Source organism: Alternaria ethzedia (genome assembly GCF_023757985.1).
Source record: "Alternaria ethzedia strain BMP 0044 chromosome Unknown scaffold_30, whole genome shotgun sequence".
NCBI classification, from domain to species: domain Eukaryota; kingdom Fungi; phylum Ascomycota; class Dothideomycetes; order Pleosporales; family Pleosporaceae; genus Alternaria; species Alternaria ethzedia.
In genome coordinates, this window is record NW_026056223.1 from 222,596 (window position 1) to 238,419 (window position 15,824).

Here is a 15,824-nt window from a genome sequence, read left to right on the forward strand (position 1 = left end):
CTTTCGCCCTGCATGAAGCCTCTTACGCGTATGTAACGAACATCTGATCAAAGCCAGTAACGTTCCAGACCCCAGTGACGGTGTTGAGCGTCAGGTTAGATGGAGTGGTAGGGCCACGTTGAAGCGCGCCACTCTCAACATGACCGCCCGTCGCAACTACAGTTCCGTTCGTCCTCTCCAAATGGTTGGCACCAGCCTTGACGGTGAAGTTCGCAAGGCTGATATCGAAAGGGTTGCGAGATGCGACGGATGGCGATCCTAGACAACGTCAGCATGTGAGGCATGGCAAAGGTCATGATGTATCGACTTACCGTAGTACTGCGCATTGAGCTCCTCAGGAGAGATGAACAGCTCGTAGTACCCTCTATAGTAGCCTTCAGTCCACTGAAGCTCCCGGTTATCGCGCACAAGAGCTGCGGAGCGGTCGCTCGAGTTTGCAATCGATCTACCAGCGCCATAACCGCTGGATGAAACGGCCGTGCCAGCGAACTCGACGCCGATGGCACCAGCACCAGTCGCCTGGTCATATGGGGTCTCGTCGAGCCAGACAAGATCAGACACCCAGTTGGCATGAGAATCGCCAGCCAAGAACGCAGTGTTCGGGATCTCGTTGCTGTAAAGGTGATGAAGTGTGCGGTTGCGGTTGGCGGTGTATCCGTCCCACTGATCGGCGTTCAGCTCGTTGCTGTACACTGCGCTGTTGTTCATTCGGGAGAAGATGATCTGGTTGCCAATGATCCTCCAGGTAGCACCGCGTTCATGAGACTCGGACAGCTGGTTGTAGAACCAGTGTTCCTGGCGGCTACCCAAGAGCGAGCGGCCAGCGTCATCCTTGAGATCCTCGATGTAGTCGTCGTTCCAATTCAGGGTCGTGATGGATCGATCGTAGTTGCGAGTGTCGAGCATGATCAGGTCAAAGAGTTTGCCCATCTTGAAGTTGCGCCAGATGCGGAGGTTATCATCCATGTCAACCTGGCGAATGCTGCCGTCTTCATTAGCGAAATCAGGGACGATCAAAGCGAGATACGTACGGCATCCACTCGAAGTAGGCGCGAACAGCGTTCATCTTCCTGGAGTCAACGCTCACTCCTCCGAACTTCTTAAAACTTTGTTCAGTGTTGTTCATGCCGCTAAATCCATCGCGATAACCGTTGTTTGCAACCTCTGTCCGCCCGTTAGTTGAGTAAAGGGGTGCCATGCCAAGCAACATACCATGATCATCCCATGTTGGAATCCAAGCAAAGTTCTGGTGAGCAAGGCGAAGGTCGTCATCAGTGCGATACTGGCCAATCCTCGTTCGGTAGTCTTTGAGACGAATTAGCAGTTGTCAGATCCAATGATCAGTTGCTTACGAACCGTAAAGTGTGACAATCTCCCGCGACGGGTTCGTGGCGCGCGGGTCTTGGCCGAGTTTGCCCTTGGTGGACTCATAGATGTAATCACCAAGGTGAACCTTCATCTCCAGATTAGCAGAGTCAAAAATACGCGTAATCATCATACTTACGAAGAAGTCAACTTGGTCTTTCCTGGCAGCATTGCCGTACGCGTTGAAGTAACCGTTCTGCCAGTTGGAACAGGAGAAGATTGCAAGACCGACTTTGGAAACATCATCGTCTTCGTCCGGGCTGGTCTTGGTCCTGCCGAGTGGGCTCTTGTTGGAGCTACCACAAACGTTGAACTGGTAGTAGTACTGGGTGAATGGGGACAGATTCTTTGCTTCAATCTTCCCAGAGTTAGCTTATCACCCGACATACCCCTGGCTTAGATCTTACCTTGACGGTGAAGTCGATGTCGGAAGTGGTGTATGCTTGGCCTTGATCGACGATGCTGGAGAAGTTGCCGTCGGTACCAACGCGGTAGTCCACGCAGATAGGGTTAGGCGAAGCCTTGATGTACTTCTCTGTCTCGTGGTTATAGAAAGCTACATTACCCGTAACAGTCACGTTCGATCTGTCGTTCTCGAGAGATGGCGCAATGCGTGTCCAGAGAATGACAGAGTCGGGATAAGGATCTCCAGAGGCGACGCCGTGCGTGAAGCTTAGCTGAGCCGGATCCCACGGAGTCGCCCGCTTGATGAGGCTTCTCTTCGCGACCTTCGGCACATCGATGCCAAGGCCTTCGTGTCGGCGAGAAGGCGAGTGGTAGTTCAGGTTGCCATCGAAAGATGCACACACGAGCGAGGCTAGAGGCGCCGCTGCAAGAAGAATCGAAAGCATTGCGAGGATCGAAGAAGCTTCGGTGACTCTCTTCTTAGTTTTCAAAGTCCCGAGACTTCAGAAAGCTTAAGTACTTCCATCGCACTTCAACGTGCCGTGCTTCGCGTGCAATTTCATCGCCTTCGTAGTACTCCGGCCGCCAACATTACCGCATCGTGCATTCAGTACAGTTCTGACAGCAGCTGTGGCCAATCGCATAGAGTGCATTGTAAGTGTGTAAAAGAGTGCCTGTTGATCGTCAACCGCGACATATGCACGATGCGCATGTGCCGGGAGGATGAGCTGAGATTGGCCGAGCGCGACTTCATCCCGCTGGACAGGCTAGCCCGTTGTGGGGATATGCAGCACGTCGAACGTCGTTGATCCTGGCATGACATACAGTGCGTGAGGAGTCAACGCGACGATGCGGAACTGTAAGGTGCAGTCTTTGGGGTGACAGGAGAAGAGGGGTGGAGGGTTACTTGGCTTTCCAGCTCCCCGGGGCCCAGTCCGCGGAAAGAGATGGCGCTAAGATTAGAAGGGTTTAGCGCCAACCGTGCCGCATGCCCAGGTGCTAGCCCTGGAGAACTCCATCGTCCATTCCTTCGACACCCACCCCGTCTAGCTTTCCGGAGAACTCCTGGAACTCTCTCTCCTTCTTGACCTACACTTGCTGTACGTACGAGTTGCAGTGCAGATTTTGCCTTTCTTTCGATGCCCAATTTTCCGCTTCTAAAGCGCTTGCTTGCTTCTCTATCTTGATTCAACCAATCATTGCATCGTTCACACCCCGCTGTACACGTTCCCGTGTTATCCACGTTGCATCGTCGGAACTGCCATTCGCGCAAGAGCTATCACGGCATCGCTGATGTCGTTGTACCTATACCGACCACGGAATGTTTAAACACGGAACATTACTGCTGCGTGGGAAGCCCCCCGGCTTGCCTAGACCCTTCACGCTATGCAATGCGGTACCGCTTCATAAAAGTACCAGTCCCTGTCTTCTTCCTGGAGTTCGTATGAAGCACACCATCTTCTCCAGGGAGGTGTATCAGCCTTTACCCTTTTCCAACCGGCGTGAGCTCCGGGACTATTACATTACGAAAGAAATGAAGACTAGAACGATCTACCTCTGCGGACCCAAGTTTGCCATTGAGCAGGATTATCGGCGATTGTTAGAGGATCATGGCTTGAACCCGGGGATGACTCTGTCGACCTATACCTGGAAGGGGTTGACTAGAGGGGTTTACGCAGTCATGCCTACTGTGGAGGATGCGGCCCGAGCCGTCGCAAAGGTCGAAGGTGCACTCCTTTTTGACACCAAAGTCCTTGTTTGGCCCTATCCTGATGAAGGATTCTTGGACTCCAAAGTCTATCAGTTCGAGTGGGGCTGGTATGCTACGAGTGGGCCAGGCATCGAGAATATACGGTTGCGTGCACCTTTACTGTCCCCACCGGTCGATATATTTAGGCCGATTAAGGAGGGTGCGTTCTGCCTCCGTTGTGAAAGCAAATAAGCGTTGACTAATTTGGTTCAGCCCGCCAAGTAGTTGTGAAAAGTTGTCAGGGGTACTTTCGCGGCGTAAAAGCCAGGGACTTGCAAGTGGAAGTTTATAATCTGTTTCATTCTTTTGATGTGGAGTGCTTTGAGATGAACAAGCTGACATCGGGGGAATGGTTTATAGTTCTCAATTTCGTTGATGCTGAGCAAGCAGAGATTGCTCGAACGACGTACAGCACGTATACGTTACCGAGCGGTAATCGAATCAAGTGTGCATCTAACAGGGTGCCGAAGCGCTTTCTAAAAGATATGCCTTGGGCATCCAGTCGGAATGAAGGGTGAGTTGCTCACCCGCACAGTTTTGGCCGCGATACTAATGGTGTCTTCACCAGGCGTGAGTCCCACTCCGAGCGAGGTCTAGTCACGGGTAAAAACCTCGAGCATGTAAGCCATCATCTTGTTACTGTCACTGCTCTTCAATAAAGCAAGGTCGACATTGCTAACCCAAACAATAGCTGCAAGAGGATGTGTTTCGCAAGTGGTTGTTGGGCAAGAACGATCGAGGTCTCTGGGTTCCTGGGTATGATGCATGACAGTACATCTGATTTATTCGTGACTAATGGCTGCAACAGGCACAAATACTAGACAAAAATGTACATGATCTTCATAATGATACAATATCCCACTAGTCAACCTTATAAACAAGCTTAACACCCGAGACCTTTCCATCCTTCAAATCCTGCAACCCCTGTGGCACACCCTCCAACCCACTCCTCACCTCAATCGGATGCGTCTTCAGCTTGCCTTGGCCAAACCACTCCTCAGCCTGCTTCCAGAACCTAGCGCCAAACTCGTAGTCCTCTTGACTAGCGCCAACCTTCTCGCTGTACGCTTCACCCAGCGCCGTGTAAGCGAACGTGAACTTGGTCTTCACATCGCTCCTCGGGTAGTTGTTCACAGGTAGAAGAGCAGACATGTGACCACCCGTGGAGCTAATAGCCGCAGCGGTGATGTCGAATGAGTTTCCTTCGGCGATGCAGTCGAATGCCAACTTGAGCTTGTCGTTGGTAGCTTCGCGGATCTTAGAGCCTACATCGGCGTCTTTGTAGTTAAAGACCTGGTCGGCGCCTAGTTTGCGGAGGAGGTCGAAGTTATGCGGTGAGGATGTTGCAATGACCTCGCAGCCAGTGTGCTTTGCGTACTGGATAGCGAGGGTGCCAGTTGCGGTGGAGCCGCCATAGATGAGGACGGGTGTTGGTGATTGGACCTTTGCAGGCGGGAAGGGTAGGCCGAGTTCTTGGTAAAGGCCTTGAGCTACGGTTGTAATGCCGACGCCTAGAGTGGCGGCATCTTCGAAGGACATGTTGGAGGGAATCTTGAGATTGATTCCGGTCTTGGCTTTGACGTGCTCGGCGAAGGCGCCGTTGGAGTGGTCGGCTGGGTCGCCTGGGATGTGTTAATAACCTGCTTTCATGATGGTAAATGATGGATCTACCTCCGCGAACAAATCCAGCAATTCGGTCTCCAACCTTGTAGTGTGTTACATCCCTGCCAACTTCCTCGACTTCACCAGCATAATCGCATCCAGCAATAGCACCCGGCGCCGCGGCCCTATCGATGTTCTTCCAATCCGTCGGGTTTAGCGCTACAGCCTTTGTCTTGACAAGCAGCCAATTTTCAGCCGGAAGCTTAGGGATTGGGACGTCATTGCGCAGTTCAGATACGCCTTCAGAGACGTGAACTACTGCTCTTTGTGTAGACATGTTGCGTGTGTGAAGGGAACTTGGGAGTCTGGTATGTAAGTTTCGGAATTTGGTGAGATGGGTGAAGATTGTTCTCATCGTTTATAAAACTGGACTGATTGAGATCCATTTCTGCTATGATGCAAGATGTACTAGTGGATTTGTAATGGGAGGGGACTACCGCGTCATGCAGCCTTCTTTAGGACTACCCGTGGACGGGCGGAGCGGAGTATGTTCGGCGAATTCTGTGGAGCATGCTGAGTATACTGGAAGGCCAGTGAATGCCGTTCAATTGTAGTGTGTCGTGACATGGCATGCTATGGCCCGGTATGGCATGACATTTGACACAATATGTGTATGGCGAGTGCCGTTGTAGCAGTCGCTGACAGCAGTGTGATGGTCCAAGCTCGGACTTTGCGCTAACTTTGGCGCAAGGGTCCAGCATCGCGACAGCTCCACGCGTAGCTTTCCTACTCTAACCCCAGCATATGCAATTGTCCCGAAGCTTGTCAAGTGCTTAGACTCCGATTGCGACCATGGACGAACCTCAGCGACCGCCAACGCCTGATGACGAAGACATCAAGCTCAACTTCTTCCCCGACCCCCCGCCTTTCTACAAGCACTTCACCACCGAAAACCTCACGCGACTCAAAGAAATTGAGAAGGAAGCTGCGCCCGAAGATGACGAAACGAAATCCTCGCCCTCATATCCAGTGACGAAGCTCACCGCAGAGCAAATCCTCGCCCTACCGACCGAACTCCGCTACCTGATCCCACCCGAACCGCCCGCCGACGATGCCGAATTCCACGTCTTCGGTACAAAAGAAAAGGCCAAAGGCAAAGATGTCTTCCAGCAGAACATGGACTTCATAGCCGAGCAGCTGAAATGGCAAGACGTCTTCCCAGACTGGACATACGAACAACTCTACCCTTCCTCCTCCACCGAGCCCACGACCGACGACCCGTCCGCGCAACAGCCTACGGCGAACAACTCCGCGTCTCTCGACCGGCAGAACTACCTCTTCAGGTTTCTGCGCAGCATACTCATGAGTTACATATCGCTACTGGGCATTGTGGCTGCGAACCCGACGTCAGAGCAAAAAGACCAGAAACTCAAGGATATTATGACGCTGGTTGCGAACATGCATGCGCTTATCAACGAGTACCGGCCGCATCAGGCGAGGCAGACGCTCATTGCGAAGATGGAGGAGCAGGTGCGCAAGAAGAGGGAGGAGGTCGAGGGTGTGAGGCGGATGGGGGAGAAGGTCAAGGAGGTGCTTGCGGGATTTGGTGGGGTGGACGGAGAAGACAAGTCGGGTGATGGGGGTGAAGAGACTGTGGAGGACGGTATGAGGGCGAGGGAGGAGGACAGAAGACGGGTGCAGAGGGGTATGTGGGAGGCTATTGGTGAGGTAGTGGGATAAGACGCGCGATTGCAGGCAATCATCACGACGAATGGCATTTTATAAGAGGCGGCAGAAGCTGGTCGTTGCTGTGGATGCGCGGTCGACACACGAGCTCAGCTTTGAAGCCGGCACATAACGCGTCTCCCGCATCAGCGCAATGAAGCGTAAGGGTGTCTTCGATAAACATCGCAGACGTTTGACTTCAGACCCACTGCGCCTAGTATACATCGCAAGCAAGCAGCCGCACTGCCTGGTTTCTGGGATGGTGCTAGGCCTTCATGGATTGCTCCAAGACATACCGACTTCATCTATTTACACGAGGGACTTGTCTTCCTTGGCTGCTTAAAACCAAAAGGAGGTTCTATATCTGAAGCTATTTACGAGGTATCAATGATGCGGACGCCGACAAGTTCTCGTTCGCCTTTTCTTCCGTCACGAACCGCACCCGTCGACAATGAACGCCACTATGCTTGTCCCAAACCATTCTGCCTAGCTTCTTATCCTTACCCTTAAGGGTAACCGCATTACACAATCCGTCGCGGTTGTCGTGCGATATCGCATCCAAGTTCATAGTCAATGCCGCGAGAGTTGGCTCACGGACGACTTTCGATGTAACTCCGGTAATCTTCCAAACGATCCACAGCATCAAGGCGGCGATCGAGAGAAGTGCATTCATAGCGAACCATCCATAGAGTCGTGTTCGATTGATAGAGGCGCGGACCACTGACTCCAGGTGTACTGCCGAGGCATTTTCGTTCGAAGTTCCGAGCTGGTATAGTAGCGCGGAATGAGTCGAGTAGTACGCGGTCGTTAACATCCCTTGAATGTATCCTTCTACATTATTGTATCGGAATTCTCCGCCCACGTTCATGAGGACTAGGTTCCGCAAGACATCCGTCATCAGATCTAAAGTTGGTAGTACTGCAAGATCGGGCTTTACATCAAGCTCTGTGATTAGAGATCTATTGGATGGAACTGCGGTGTGCATGTCGTCCGTGCCACCGACAAGCGTAATGTCGCAAACTTGTTGGTCAACCTTCCCAGCTGTCAAAGTAACCTCGGCAAGTAACCAACAGTCGAGCACAGCCGAGCTGTCATTATAATTCCAGCGGATGCTCAACTGATGGGTCGTGGGTAAGTTTCCGAAGATTGTGGTAGTGTTTGGGCATTGGGAATCCTCGGTTCCTTGATCTGTCCCTATGGTACCCACAAGGATAGGAACGGCCTTTTTACCCTCGTAGACAACAGCTTCGTACTTGTCCGATTTTTGAATTTGCCACTTGCTGGACTCCAAGAAACCCAACGAGCCTCCTCTCCTTGTAAATGGTGTCTTTTCCATCATACTTCTATTTGCGAGAGGATCCTGCTGGCTCAGCACGAGTTCGTTTGGCCAAGGTACCCATTTAACATCTACAACGTTAAAGTTTGGCATCGACATGCTTCCAAGGCCACCTCGAGGAAATTGTGGGTTCAGGTATAGAAATCGCCTAGGGGATTCTGGCTGAGAGCGATTGAAAGCGCCTGCGAAGTCTGGGCTTCTAATACTCATGACAGCAGCCTTGGAAGCGATCTCTAGGAGATTGTCTTGGTACAAAAGCGCCCGCCAATCTTTCTTTGGTTCGATGAGCGGTGCTGCGAGATCTTGGACTTGTGAGGGTATAATCCGCGTGGTAGGTATCCACTGTATCGATGAGTTCGCAAGGGGTGCCGCTATAGAAGATGGCCAAATGAGGGCAATGACTATGATCGTGAAGAAGGACCTAGAAGATGTACGCATGGAGTCAGCCTCTGCCTCAACTAGTGCAAGTCACTCTCACCAGAACATTTGCTGAGCCGAGTCCCAACGCGGCATGATTGGTATCCTCGAGTCTACCATACGACAAAGTTCCACCAGCGTAACGCCCGCCTTCTCAAGAAGAACAAAGACGAGTCTCCAAGTAACGAGAGCCGAGCCCACCGCCGCTATGAGTCGAATGACTACGAGTGTTGCGGATACCAGCGCAGTGACTTCCGCCTGGTAGAGTCCAGATCCATCACGGCTAAAGCCCGACGTCGATGCGATCATGAAGGCGCGCCCATCGACCGAAGTAAACATGACTAAAAGGAAGGCTGCGCCAAGACCAAGATGAAGTGGGAACCAGAGCCATGCTTGGAAGGAGTTCCATACGCCTCGATCGTCGCGGCGAATTTTGCATGCTTGATCGCGGCCCAGAAGACCTTCCATGCTTATGTCCTGGTTCGTCATATCGAGAGAAAGGTAACGTAGCCTTTTAATACGAGGAGGTGCTTCGGAGAGTGGGAGGGTAGTTGCGAGGTGTGATGAGTTCGAAGAGTCGCGGACCTTGCAAGGCTGAGGAAGAGGCGAAATGATGTCAAGAATGGCGGATGGGCCAGACGTAGACACATCCAGTGACTATATAGTCGGCATGCAGCTCAGCCTTGGGTAGACAAAGTCGCGCACGCGGCTTCCAAGACGACCTAGGTAACGTACGCGAGCAAATTACGGGATTCAGCTGTAGAAGTGGTTCGAGCATGAGTTACTGCATTGAGGCGTAGAGTCTTGCACAGTCCGATTGGACAGTATTTCGCATATAAAAAGCGCCACTGTATGATGTGGGGGCGGACGGCATGTCATGAATATTTATCGCAATCATACCGTATACCAAACTACAATCTCAAGGATCAGTCCGACTCAGAACCAGACCGCAATCTTGGTCAAAGGCGCACTCTATTCGTTCTGAGCATGTCAAGAATACCTAGATAGCTGATAGAATAGGTGTAGACGCATCTAGCAGACTTACCATTAATCAATCCAGATGACATGCTTCCAGTCCTCTAGGGTTCATTCTCTGTGATCCGTCGCCCACTTTAGACGGTCACTCTTCATCTGCTGTAGGGCTGGATGAGCTTTGTGGGTTATACAGGCGGCGGCTCCAGTCCTTTTGCTATTCTGGCCCATGACGTCATGGCACCTGCCACCCTGCAGCCTTCCAGGAACACCAATCCAGAACCTCCCCAGGGCTGGCCTACGATCATTCTCAGCCACGTCCAAAGCCACATTTTTTTATTGATCAGCTGTTCCTCCATCGTTCCTCTCATTGTTTCGGGACTTCCCGTTGTCGCGCGCGCCGGTTAATGTTGTGCTTGTGACACCGACGTAAGGCTGAACGGACTCCAAGGTTGGCACGCGCTCAGCCCTGGTGCGCAGACCGCCAAAGACCCAATAAAGAAGGCAACCACAGCTGGAGGTTTTGTCAAATTCAGCCCCTGACCGACTGTTCTTCAGCCTACAAACGCCTAGAGATAAGCAAGTAAGACGAGGGGACTGCTATTTATCCACACGCGACCGCGTCGTTTTGATCAACTCTCTACGCGCTTCTTTGGTTTATCAACTCACCTTTCGTTAACCTTCTGATCTGCGCTGCGCGCAACTTTTCCTTACCAACTGTTCGCCATGCCTTCCACGACTTCAACGAGGCCAGGTAAACGCCTAGCCATCTTCTGCGACGGAACATGGGTAGGTCGCGAGACCCAAGTAGAAGACGCGCCTCCAAGCAACATCCGCCAACTCGCCAACATGGTCGGCGAAGTACAATACTCCACGGACGACAAGACAGCCGCAAAAGTCCACCACATCAAACCGCACAAAACAACGACCAGCAGCTCGACCCCCGACATCATCGCCGGATACCAGGAAGGCGTAGGTCTTAACAAGACCTTTCTGCAATATATCTGGGACGGCGCAACCGCCTCCACCATCAGCGACGAGTGCATAGCCGTATACCGTTTCATCGTCGAAAACTACACGCCCGAGCATGAGATCTGGTTGTTTGGATTTAGTCGCGGCGCCTTCACCGTGCGTTGTGTAGCGGGCATGATAAACAACTGCGGCATCATAAAACGACTTCCATCGTACTCCGACGCAGAAGTCCAACGCCTCTGCTACGAAGTCTTCCGCACATACCGCAGCAACCTCCCTGTCGACGCCCCCAAAAGCGAAGAATGCCAGAGATGGAAAGGCCTCGGCGACAGAGTCTGGCAAGTTAAACGGCCAATCCGGTTCCTGGGTATCATAGACACAGTGGGCGCACTCGGTATCCCGCGCCTGAATGCAGGGATAGGATTTGACTGGTCCCCGTTCGAGTTCTTCGATCAAACCGTTTCAAGCGTCGTACAGCATGTATACCACGCGCCCTGTCTGCACGACCGTCTCTGGATCTTCCAGCCTTGTCTCGTGTACCCCAACGAAGACGACGAAGAGGAGAAGGACAAGGCTGTGGTGAACCAACGCTGGTTCCCAGGCACCCACTACGACGTCGGTCGCATGACTTTCCGCTTCGTGCGGCAAAGCCCCGCGAACTGGATCGAAGACGCGCTGGGCTGGCTTCCGAATCTCCTCTCGCGGACTATCTATCCGAATGAGGTGCTCAGCGATGCGGTGTTACGGTGGTTAGTACAGGGAGTCAGGGACGTAGACGGCGACTCCCCCACCCCATTAATGCCTAATACCGAGCACCACATCTCCACTCTCAGCACGCGGCTTGGCGAATCCTCGTTAGCATTGCCAAAGGAGCGTGCAGCACCGAGTGCACGCACAGGAAGCGGCGACATCTACGGCGACGTCCTCGCCTACGCCCCCGGCGGCGTGCTGTTCAGCGCTATTCAACGGACCTCCCGCTCCATCACTAGTGCTCTAAACAACGTGTTCCCCCAACTCGGTGATAACCTACAGGGCCTACTGGGTATCAAGACGCTCGTTGGTATCCTGACTGCTACGGCTGATCGCCGGATACCGGGGACGCAGGCGGATGTGTATCCGTATATGGAGGAGGAGAGTGTGGTGGTTGAGGGGGGGAGGGAGGTTAGATTTAAGGTGGAGGAGTTGGCTAGACTGAACGAGAAGAATGAGAGGGGGGTGTTGAGGTATCCGAGTCAGACGCTTGAGGCGTTTTTGTTGTGGAAGAGGGTTTTTGGGAGGGAGGAGAATGAGTGATGGGTAAGGTTGTGGTAATGAGTGTGTTTTCGGTTCTTCTGTAGATATTGTGGTGGTGGTAAGGGTAGACATTGCTTCTTAGTTGGCTTCAATATGGCTTCGCTTTACTTGCTCTTGTTCATCTGGAAAGCAGCTTCATTCGAAAACGCCTTCTTGTCAACGACTTGATCCCTAGTAAAATATCTATTAGATTCTCTTCTATGTTGTGAATATATCCATCATTAACGTAAAAGGACCCCTTCATCTTGCACAAGCACATTTCATCCCCGATAGTACACAATAGAGGCAAGACTTACTTCTTGCCACGGCCTCCGAAACCCCATCGAATCTGATTCGCCCAGCGTCCCTCAACACCAAGATCATCCGCACACTGCCAGACGAAACCAGGGTTCTTCTGGAACATGCGCCCGATGAACGCAACGTCGAGGTTGTCGTTCTCGAGATACCCGTTTGCTTGCTTGCCATCGGTGATACTGCCCACGGTGCCGACCGCCATCTTGTCTCCCACCTTGTCCTTGACTGCCTTGGCGAACGGCTCTTGGTAACCTGGTCCGCCGTGGATATGCTGTTTCTCGTGGAGACCACCGGATGAAACGTCGAGCAGGTCTACGCCCCGATCGGCGAGTATCTCAGCGAGTTTGACGGTCTGGTCGACGGTCCAGCCCTCGATGCCGGCTTCGTCGAGCCAGTCTGTTGCACTGATGCGGAGAACAAGTGGCATGTCCTTGGGAATAGTCTTGCGGGTGAGATCGACGAGTTCGAGGGTAAGGCGCGTGCGGTTCTCGAAGGAGCCGCCGTATTCGTCGGTGCGGTGGTTGGACGCGGGAGACAGGAAGGTGTGCAGCAGGTAGCCGTGTGCGTTGTGGATTTCGATGGTGTCGAAACCGATGTCTACGGCGCGCTTGACGGCGTCGACGAAGGCTTGCTTGAAGGCTTCGATGTCTTGTTTTGTCATCTCCTTGGGCGTGCAGTGCTTGTCGTTGAAGGCGATGGCGGAGGGCGCGTAGACGTTGTCGGGCCAGCCGTTTAGTTCCTTCGTTGCGATGTCGCCTTTGCTGAGCCACGGGGCGACGGTGCTGGCTTTGCGGCCAGCGTGTGCGAGTTGAATGCCGATTTTCTGGCCTTGAGAGTGCGCGAATTCTACAATCTTGCGCAGCGGCTCCTTTTGCGAATCTTTCCAGAGACCGCAGTCTTCGGGTGTGATTCTTCCTTCGGCTTGTACGGCGGTGGCCTCGACAAATGTCAGACCGGGACCGCGCTGGATGATACCGCCCAAGTGTGTGAGGTGCCAGTTCGTCTGGTGACCGTCTTCGGCGGAGTATTGGCAGAGAGGGGAGAGGGCGAGGCGGTTCTGGATCGTCATGCCGCGGAGCTTGAGGGGCTGGAAGAGCTTGGGGATCTTGTCGCTGCCGTCGAGCATGCCAAGGGCCGTTCCGGCGACGGGCTCTTGTGCGGGAGTGAAGTAGGGAATCTGAATAGGTCAGCTAGGTGAACGCATGGGGTTTGGATGTGAGCATACCCCAGGGGCGGCCTTGTTTCTCAGCTCATCGTGCTTGGGAACCTGTTCGCTGTTCTTATCTTCGGGGATGTCCTTTGCGATCGCATGATGCGAGTGCGGCTTGTCGGTATCAGCCTCGATTCCCATTATGGCGGTTGTTGCTATGTAAAATCGGATGTGTGGAGTGTGAGGAGTGTTTGTCGAGAGTCGGAAGCTCAATGGATATAGAAAGAGGAGGGTGGGTGGACAATGGCATCTTTATACGCTCCTGCCATTCTTCTCGAAAGTACCGGCATGACGTGCATGTTTGGACATTGCTACCACAGAACCCCAGCCGTGGGGCATCTTTGGCGCCCCGCCTTCCTCGTTCGGCATGGCTCGTCGCTAGCAGCTCATCATTACGCTGCGTCCTGATTTGTAAGACGCACGTTGTCGCATTCGCCGATAGGCGTCGGGTAGTCGACTGTGTTGTTGAGGGCGCGCGTACCTGAGCGATGGTTTGCTGTACTTTGGTAGAGCCAGTCAGGAGTCTGCTAGGAAGCTTAGACATGTGCTGACAGAGATAGCCGAGTAACATAATCAGTCCTTCTCATGATCTGCGTGCATCCGTCATGCTGTACGCTATATAGCCTGAGGCTTGTTCGCCCTTACTTCGGAATACCTTAGCATTTGCACCTGTTCGCTACTTATTGAGCTTCACACAGCATGTCTCAGAAACTTGAAAGGTATACTTGCATGCCTTACTAAGCATCGTGATATACCCGGCGGCTACTTGGCCATTGCGACGCGGCTCAAACTCGGCCCAAGCCACGCCGCCGAACTCTACCGCTCCAAGCCATTAGTGCTGGAATCGATTCTGTCTCACCGACTTCCCAACTCAGTATACCAAGTCTTTTACGCTGGTATCGACCCTGCTAATTATGCGACAAGCGTGGAGCGTAAAGCTTCGTTAACCATGGCGTCTTGTCAAGCTTTCTCTCGTGCGTGTAAGCACTATGTGTGACACAGCCTATGCAGCTTTGAGCACTACCCAACCAACGCACGCGTCGCGCACCATCAAGCCTGCCCGTCCAGTCTCGGAGGCCAGTTAAGCGCTCGATACCCAGACCCATACAAGTCATCCGGATCCTCATGCTCGATAACTGGAACCCTCGGATACTTGAGATAGCAATTGGGCTGAGCTTCAAGATCAGGCCTGTACGTTTCGGCCTCTTTCCCTGGCCGAAGCACAGCGTAGCTTCGTGTCGCGAATCCATTCTCAACACCGTTACACTCCATGTATATATTCCCTACGCGCCATTCGCTTTCCATATCCGAGTCCGCCATATCATACACGTCCTGTGCGAGTTCTACAGTCGGCTGGACGATGCGAAATCCGTTCAGCTCTTCTTCCCACCGCAGGACTTGCTCTATCAGATCACGGGGATCTTGATTGCGCCACCGAGTTGTTCGCATCTGGTAGCCGTGATCGGGAAACGGTCTTGGGAACCTGACCATCATGAAGTTCAAACTCTTCATATCATGTCGGATGGACCTCAATGATCGAAGGATTCGATGGTATGTGAGTTCTGTCGTCAAGGGACCTTGGATGAACACGGAAAGGCGTTCGAGGTTCGGAAGACTTTGAATGGCTCTGGCGATACTAGGACTTGACCCTGATGTACTGAAAGTCTCAGTGCTCCATGGAGATGGTAAGCCGTCTGCTACGTCATACAAAAATTGACGCTGAACAAGCTCGCGAAACTGGAAGTGAATGTGCAATGAGCGAATTTGGGATAGGTGCGATGCAAGAGCAGCCCGACGGAAGTCAATCAGAACCGTGTTGTGAAGCATCGCGAAGGTGTTCGATCCATAAAGCATATCGATGGTTTCTCGGTAACTAGATGGAGCGTTGTTAGTTGCAAGGCTGGATTTTAGCATGCGCCCGTCTCTCTTACACTAGCTGGCATGACTGGAGCACCGCCAACACGTTGGTCTTCTCCCGCTTGCCGTGCAGGTTTGCAGCGTAGTCGATGTGGACTGCCTGGATAACTGCCGGTGTAATGTTTTCAACCTCCAAAGGGCCCTCATCCTCCAGGAGCTCGTAGGCGATTCTACCGTTCTTGTAATACAATGCGATGTGCTTTTCGCCTAACAGATGTTTCCAGATGATAGAACGTAGCTCGGCGGGCAGATTCAAAAGCTTGCTCTGCGACTGAGAGCTTGCCAAGTCGTTGCGCAGCGATAGCGGGATATATGGAGGTTCTGGGGTCACTTTCTCCGGAGTGACACTGTGAGGGGTGCTAGGCCAAAGGCGAACGCACAGGCAAGCCGCAAGATTCCACGGAAGACAGATGAAGAATCGGGCGCCTCTGCGCCATTGAGCTGCCTTACCCGTCCTCCTCGGCCGATTGTTGACCTCGATCTGCATAATGAAGATGCGATGGGATGGTTGGGCATGCGACGATTTGGAAGCTGCCGTTCAAAGAGTGGCAAGTGCGGTCAGCTGG

At 52.9% G+C, this 15,824-nt stretch overlaps 5 protein-coding genes across 5 annotated transcripts; 2 read left to right on the top strand and 3 right to left on the bottom strand.

Annotated features, from left to right (window-relative positions):
- Positions 1 to 22: 22 nt before the first annotated feature.
- Positions 23 to 2,216, bottom strand: J4E87_008922 (uncharacterized protein; the record flags this gene model as incomplete). The annotated part of the gene is made up of 6 exons (XM_049380505.1): positions 23 to 258; positions 312 to 982; positions 1,032 to 1,164; positions 1,213 to 1,305; positions 1,357 to 1,723; positions 1,773 to 2,216. 6 exons carry the CDS (start codon positions 2,214 to 2,216, stop codon positions 23 to 25), a joined length of 1,944 nt encoding a protein of 647 aa, XP_049229780.1.
- A 2,165-nt stretch (positions 2,217 to 4,381) lies between these two features.
- Positions 4,382 to 5,459, bottom strand: J4E87_008923 (uncharacterized protein; the record flags this gene model as incomplete). The annotated part of the gene is made up of 2 exons (XM_049380506.1): positions 4,382 to 5,142; positions 5,192 to 5,459. 2 exons carry the CDS (start codon positions 5,457 to 5,459, stop codon positions 4,382 to 4,384), a joined length of 1,029 nt encoding a protein of 342 aa, XP_049229781.1.
- Positions 5,460 to 5,974: 515 nt separating this feature from the next.
- Positions 5,975 to 6,862, top strand: J4E87_008924 (uncharacterized protein; the record flags this gene model as incomplete). The annotated part of the gene is made up of 1 exon (XM_049380507.1): positions 5,975 to 6,862. The coding sequence occupies one exon, from the start codon at positions 5,975 to 5,977 to the stop codon at positions 6,860 to 6,862; it is 888 nt and encodes a 295-aa protein (XP_049229782.1).
- A 3,436-nt stretch (positions 6,863 to 10,298) lies between these two features.
- On the top strand, positions 10,299 to 11,837 carry J4E87_008925 (uncharacterized protein; the record flags this gene model as incomplete). Its single annotated transcript, XM_049380508.1, has 1 exon — positions 10,299 to 11,837. One exon carries the CDS (start codon positions 10,299 to 10,301, stop codon positions 11,835 to 11,837), a length of 1,539 nt encoding a protein of 512 aa, XP_049229783.1.
- Positions 11,838 to 12,129: 292 nt separating this feature from the next.
- On the bottom strand, positions 12,130 to 13,482 carry J4E87_008926 (uncharacterized protein; the record flags this gene model as incomplete). The annotated part of the gene is made up of 2 exons (XM_049380509.1): positions 12,130 to 13,308; positions 13,357 to 13,482. The coding sequence occupies 2 exons, from the start codon at positions 13,480 to 13,482 to the stop codon at positions 12,130 to 12,132; spliced, it is 1,305 nt and encodes a 434-aa protein (XP_049229784.1).
- Positions 13,483 to 15,824: the final 2,342 nt, after the last annotated feature.